The 6,656-nt window shown below is 46.0% G+C and overlaps 1 protein-coding gene across 1 annotated transcript; it reads left to right on the top strand.

Annotated features, from left to right (window-relative positions):
- The first annotated feature begins 5,280 nt into the window (after positions 1–5,280).
- Positions 5,281–5,697, top strand: LOC103263939 (histone H3.1). The gene has a single exon (XM_008061605.2). It carries the CDS (start codon positions 5,287–5,289, stop codon positions 5,695–5,697), a length of 411 nt encoding a protein of 136 aa, XP_008059796.1. The 5' UTR covers positions 5,281–5,286.
- The last annotated feature ends 959 nt before the right edge of the window (positions 5,698–6,656 follow it).

Raw genomic sequence — 6,656 nt, 5'->3', positions numbered from 1 at the left:
CCTCAGCCTTCCAAGTAGCTGGAACTACAGGCGCGCATTACCATGCCCGGCTAATTGTACCGCACATCTTTTTTTAAAGAGTGTTCTATATCCACAGATGACTGTAATATCTGTTTTGGTCTCTTGGTGATTGCCATATTCATTCTTTCCACCATATTCTGGAGGACAGCAAATACCTCTACCCCTTAAAAACTTGGAGACAGAATAGCATTGTCTGCTATTCTGCATTAGATCTCTGACACATTCCAGTTTGGTCATTTCATTTTTCTTGACAAAACTTCCAGCTCTGTTCTATCCTTTTTGCTAAGCCACCTGTAACTATGCATGGTGAGGATGTAAATCCCACCAACACGTAGGAATCCACCTGTGAAGGAACAAACTTCATCTTATCACCTGTCCTCAATGATTTCAAATGGACAATTAAACAAGTTCTGAGGAAAAGTTTGTCTGTCAAAGTTGTGGTAGGCAGACTGTTCTCCCCTCAATATGTCCACATCCTAGTATCTGGAACCTGTAATATGATGTTACATGAAGACAGGACTTTGCAGATGTTGTTAAAGTTGTAGACCTTAAAATATGGGGATTAACCTGGATTCCCAACCTAATCACAGGAACCCTGAAAAACAGAGTGAGAATAGCTAGAATGAGAACCATTGCTGGAGGGCCACCTGGAAAGCATGACAGCACAGTCATGCAGGAAAGGGACCTCATCCTACAGTCACAAGGAACCACCAACAAGCTGCCAGAAGATGGACCTTGTGCTACAGTCACAAAGAACAACCAACAACCTGCTCAAGTTTGGGGGCATAATTGACCCCAGATCTCCAGCGAGGTCTGGCAGACACCTGATTTCAACCATGTAAGCCTCTGTCTTCCCCAGCTCAGAAACTTTATTTACTTTTTCACTTTTGTAATGACAATCTTTTTTGGGTTAACATAAGTTATGCTTACACAATAAAAACAAAAAGACTCTGAACAGAGAGGACTCCGCTACACCACACTGTGTTTGGACTTCAGTCCTGTAGGACTGAAGATAATAAATAGGTTTTGTTTTAAGCCACTATATTTGTGGTAAGTCATGGTAACAATAGAAAACAATGAGTCTGTTTCAAAAGTAGCTAGGATTGTTTTGGTTAATAGTCAGGTGGTTCAGAAGGAATGAAATTCCTCCTCATCTGCATCCCTCATTCAATAAAGTAGCCCATCATAGTTACCACATGGTTGCTGGGGGATAGGAGGTTGCCTAAATAGCGCAAAATTGACATTCACAATAAGATTTGGTATTGTTAGCCGTTCCCCTTGTTTTTTCCTACTAATTTATTTTCCTCATTTTTGTCTTGTGGGTTCAGAAACCCTTGTGTCAACTAGAATCCACAGAAACTTACCTTGACTACTATCAAAAAGGGACTTGGCTCCTTCCATAGCATTTTCAAAGTAGGGACCTCAAATAAATATTTCTTGTAGATTAAATCAGTTATTCCATCACATTCATGGGACTTCCATTTTTTTCCATCAAATTCCATCAAACTCCACCAGAATTAAGTCGAATGTCTCACAGGCTTTAGTCTGGCAAAAAGAGCTGACTTTGCCAACCACAGCTTTTACTAAAGATATAAGCACAGGAACTTGGTGGAGATTTGCCCTTTTTCCAACCTCCAGGCCTGGTTGCCCAGCCCTGCTCCTACTGACTGTTGTCGTGTCTTATGGTCAAGTTTTCCCACACAGAGAAATGAGCACATCACCTTGCAAAGGCCAGTGGCTTTCATTCAAATGAGAGCTCAGAAATCTCTACATCTGATTGGATTAAAGCACGTATTTAAATCAGCGGTTGCCAATTCAACTCTCTAATCGAATAAAGTAGCTTCAGGGTGTCAGCCAATCAGAACACATCTAGCAACCTGCCAAGATTCCCCCTACCACCTCTGGAATGAAGCTGGGCTACCTTCAGGAATATGAAAGCTTTGACCTGAAAAATCTGTATTAATATAATCCATTTTCAGAATAAAATTCACACAAAAAAATCAGGAAATCATAAATATTTGACACATTTAAAAAATGAAAATCATTAGTTTGTACTAAAATTATTTTTGCTAATATTGAATAGTTATTTTAAAATAAACTTTGAATAAAATAATAATAAAGCGACCATTTCCTATAGTGATAAAATAAGTCACTCTCAAAACGCAACATCATGTGTGATGGGGAAATACCTCCTTCCCCAAGTGATGAGGAGTACCTGGAGCAGGAGCTGCTGGAGCCATTTACAGGTAGGAACACTGAAGTGGTCAGTGTGGGCCAGCCTGAGAGTAAGAACTCCCTAGAGATGGCATTTCAATTTTTGGAATTGTAATTTTTTTTCAATTTTTGGAAAATTCAATTCCAAAAGTGTAGAGGTAGGCAACTCACCTTTTCCTGAGTTTTTGCCTGTAGGAACTCTACCAGGTTCTCTTGGTACAAATAGAAAAATCCTGGTTGGGTATGGTGACTCACACCTGTAAACCCAGCACTTTGGGAGGCCAAGGGGGAAGGATTGCTTTAGTCCAGGAGTTTGAGAACAGCCAAGGCAACATAACATCATCTACTATATATATATATATAGGCCAGACAGGGTGGCATGCACTTGTAGTCTCAGCTACTCAAGAGGTTGAAATGGGAAGATGGCTTGTGGTGAGCAGTGATCGTGCCACTGCTCTCCAGTCTGGGCAACAGAGTGAGACCTCTGACTCAAAAAATAAAACAAAAAGAAAAATTCCCTCCTGTCTCTGGCAGGAAGGGAAAACCAACCCTCATGAAATACTCAGAAAAGGCTCCCTGCAAGAAAGACCAGCTCTGGAAGAAAGCCTACTGGAATCTTAGCCCACCTGGAGAATGGGTATTCCTCCCACTTCATTCACCTCTAGCCTTTTGGTTGCACTGAAGACAAAAACCACTAAGAAACACCTGTGAAGGTCACAGTCCAGGGAACAGGCCCAAAAAGAGGCTGAGATTTTATCACCGAATTATGGAATGCTTCTTCTACCCTGCACCCAGCACCACGCCAACAAGGCACTAGCAAAGTAAAAGTGGATTCTGGTGTAAAGAGCTACACAACACAAGACAGGGTGTGAAGGAGCTCTTAGGGAAACCCAAAGCAGGAGAGGAGACAAAAACAAGGATCCTAATGGAATCCAAAGTATCTGGTGCCTATAGCTGTAATAAACAGCCCAGCTCTGAGCAGAATGACATAAATGTTCACACTGATGGCTTTGGAACCAGAGTATTATTACCCAATACATAATCTTCAGTTTTCAACACAAAATAACAAGACATAAAAAAGCAGTCTAGGATAAGCATCAGGACCAGACTCAAATACAACACAGGTCTTCATCATTTAGTGTTGCTATAAAGGAATTCCTGAGGCTGAGTAACTTATAAAGGGTTAGTTTGGCTCACAGTTCTGCAGACTGTACAGGAAACATGGTGCTGACATCTGTATCTGGCAAGAGCCTAAGGAAGCTTCCACTCATAGCATAAGAGGGAAGGGAAGTCTGTGTGTGCAGAGTTCACATGGTGAGAGAGGAAGCAAGGGGAGGTGCCAGAATCTTTTAACAGCTAGTTCTCTCAGGAATGGAGTGAGAACTCACTCACTCTAGAGGAAGGGCATGAATCTATTGATGAGGGGGTCTACTCCCACCCCCCAAATAGTGCGGTTTCTTTGTCCCAAGAGTTGGGAAGCTGGGCCCCAAGGAATGTTCCCAGGACTGCACTGGCAGCCCAAAATCCACGAGGTGGCCAAGGACATAATGGCATCTTGACAGGGAATGAGAGAACTCAGGGATGCCCACAGCTGCACAGCCCCATGAATGGTACAGCTATCTTGGCTCCAGGGTCAAGCCATAAGTGGTGTTTACAACTCTGCTGGCTGGAGGGGGAGGGGAAGGGAGTGGCAAGCCAGGTCCTGGGAAGTGTTTACAACTCCCTTGGTTTGATGGGCAGGCAAGCCAGGCCTCCAAGCAGTTCTAAAGCTTTCTCAGCTAAGCAGTTCCAGCTCTTCCAGTCTGGGATGTACTGCTCTTCTAGCTCAGCTATTCCAGGTTCTTATCTGAAACCCAGGAAAAACGAGAAAAGCAGACACTGAAGGATTAGTAAGCTGGCATCTAACTCAAAAACAGGAAAGTTCTCAGCAGTGGGAAGGCACCAAAAAAAGGGTTGCTAAGGTTGCTGGGGCAGTCGGGGGTTTATATAGTCTAGAGAGCATGCTGATTGGTTGGCAGTAGCACCAATCAGAGAGAGGCACCATGGTGTGGGATTGAAATGCACCAATCGGGAAAGGGTTGGAAAGGGCACTCAAGAAGGAGCGCCTGGAAGGAGAAGTCTACGGACCTGGAAGTTTGTGTGCTCACTTCAGTTCCTGGGTATGGCAGCAGAAGTTGCCACCAGGGATTCGCCCTAATCTGACTATCAGGTTTTTCCTTTCTCCTCTCTCACAAACGCCTCCTACTAGGCCCCACCTCCAACACTGGGGATTAAATTTCAGCACGAGATCTGGAAGGGACAAACATTCAGGCCATAGCAGTTCTCTCTTCTCAACCCTGATGATAAGAACGTTACTTTCCTTCTAGTATAAGGAGGACATCTTCCTATGGGACTTGCATCTTCTGCTTTTAAGAAACAGCAGTAAGTTCAGCGTGATCTTGCACCTGCTCTGTGTGTATGGTGGTGGTGGTGGTGGTGGGAAGGGAGGTATTTAAGTGTTTTTAACTCAAGCTAGCCAATATGCTGAACAGGCATAGCTCCTTCAACATCTCAAGTCTCAGAACCATTTGGGGAAGGGAGTTCTTTGCAGATCATAAGGGGTGGGGAAGTCTAACCCTGGCTGTTTTCTCAGAAAAAGCTGAATACTGTCACCAGGTAAAGGTGGAATGTGGAATGCTGGCTTCCAGACGGTTCTTCCCACATTAGCGGTGAGGGAGTGGGGAAGGGAAGGGAAGGGCCTAGGGAGGAAGTAAAGCACTGAGGAAAGAGAAGAGGAAGCCTGTGCGGGAGAGGAAAGACCCCTGCCGCCATAGTCTACCCTAACCAACCCTGGATAATGCGGGTGCTAGCTCTGGTGACCACCACCAACAGGCGCAAATATAAGCTGCAGGCGTCAGAGCAGAGTGCTCCACGGACCAATCAGAGTGCAGCCTGCCATGGCGCCACCCGGCGGTCGGCCAATGAGAATGTGGCAAGCGCTATAAAAGGGGGCACCCCCTGCGGTTTTGGCAGTCAGCGAGGGGCGAAGGTTGAAGTGCTATCTCTCGAGTGATGGCCCGCACGAAGCAGACGGCACGCAAGTCCACTGGTGGCAAGGCACCGCGGAAACAGTTGGCCACTAAGGTGGCTCGGAAGAGTGCCCCAGCCACTGGTGGTGTAAAGAAGCCACACCGTTACCGACCTGGCACGGTGGCCCTGCGCGAGATCCGCCGCTACCAGAAGTCTACCGAGCTGCTGATCCGCACACTGCCTTTCCAGCGGCTGGTGCGTGAGATTGCGCAAGACTTCAAGACCGACTTGCGCTTCCAGAGCTCAGCTGTGATGGCGCTGCAGGAGGCGTGCGAGGCCTACTTGGTGGGGCTCTTCGAGGACACTAACCTCTGTGCCATCCATGCCAAGCGGGTCACTATCATGCCCAAGGACATCCAGCTGGCGCGCCGCATTCGCGGAGAGCGGGCCTAGGCCCCGCGAGAATCAGTCCTCTGATGGCTGTCACCCCAAAGGCTCTTTTCAGAGCCACCTGCCTGGTCGCAGAAATGGCTGTAGCCAGCCCACTCCCGCTGGCTGGTGCTGGCCCCGCCCTCTTCACTGACCTATCTCCAATTCATGGGTGTTATTAGCTCGACCTAACCAATTGGGGCCCAGCCATTCATACTTTAACTCCCAACCTATTTCCAGTTAAGTTAGAGACTTTAGCTGTGTGAGTTTTAACTTGCTGCACATCCTTTAAAAGGACAGTTAAGAATGTGATATGTACTGCTACCCTATCTCCAGTTGGAAAGCTGTCTAGTTACATATGTTTGCTCAACCTATCTAAAGTTAGCTTAGAAGTCCAGCTAGGAGTGTGTCACCCTGCTTACAACTCCAGTTAGTCTCTGTTAACTCATCCTCTAGGTTTGAGGTGTGTACTCAGCCTACCCCTAGTTAGAAGTCCAGCTACTTATGTGTTGTCGACTTAGCTTATCTTGTGTCATGTTATCTCCTGTCAACCTATCTCTAGTAAGGGTAGGCACCTAGCTGGTTGTGGAAGTCCAGCAGCTATTTGTGTGTGTTATCTTGGCCTAAGTGAAATCAACATTGGGAATCCCCAACCCTAAAGTTCAAGGAGGACTCTCTGCCCTAGGATGTGAGTTTACAAAGCAATTGCCAGTGTGGATGATCCATGTGCCTGGCACTTTGAACCATACTTCCCAGCCTTGCAAAGTAGACTGGCAGTTCTTGGGATGAAAGGCAGAGACCAACTCACTGAAAAGTCCTACAGTTAGGGTGGCAGGCCATGACCCAGTGATAGATTTACTTTGGGATATCCTGAGCACATCCATCAGGATTACACTTTTTACCAAAGCGTGGAGTCATTTATTCATTCAGAGATTTATTAACAAGCCAAGTACTGCCCAGTGCTGGGAGTACCAAGAGAACAA

The sequence above is a fragment of the Carlito syrichta genome, unplaced genomic scaffold (genome assembly GCF_000164805.1).
Source record: "Carlito syrichta isolate Samal-C Ts95f unplaced genomic scaffold, Tarsius_syrichta-2.0.1 Scaffold305332, whole genome shotgun sequence".
Taxonomy (NCBI): Eukaryota; Metazoa; Chordata; class Mammalia; order Primates; family Tarsiidae; genus Carlito; species Carlito syrichta.
Note: the sequence above shows the minus strand (reverse complement) of the source record. Positions and strands in the feature narration are given on the sequence as shown.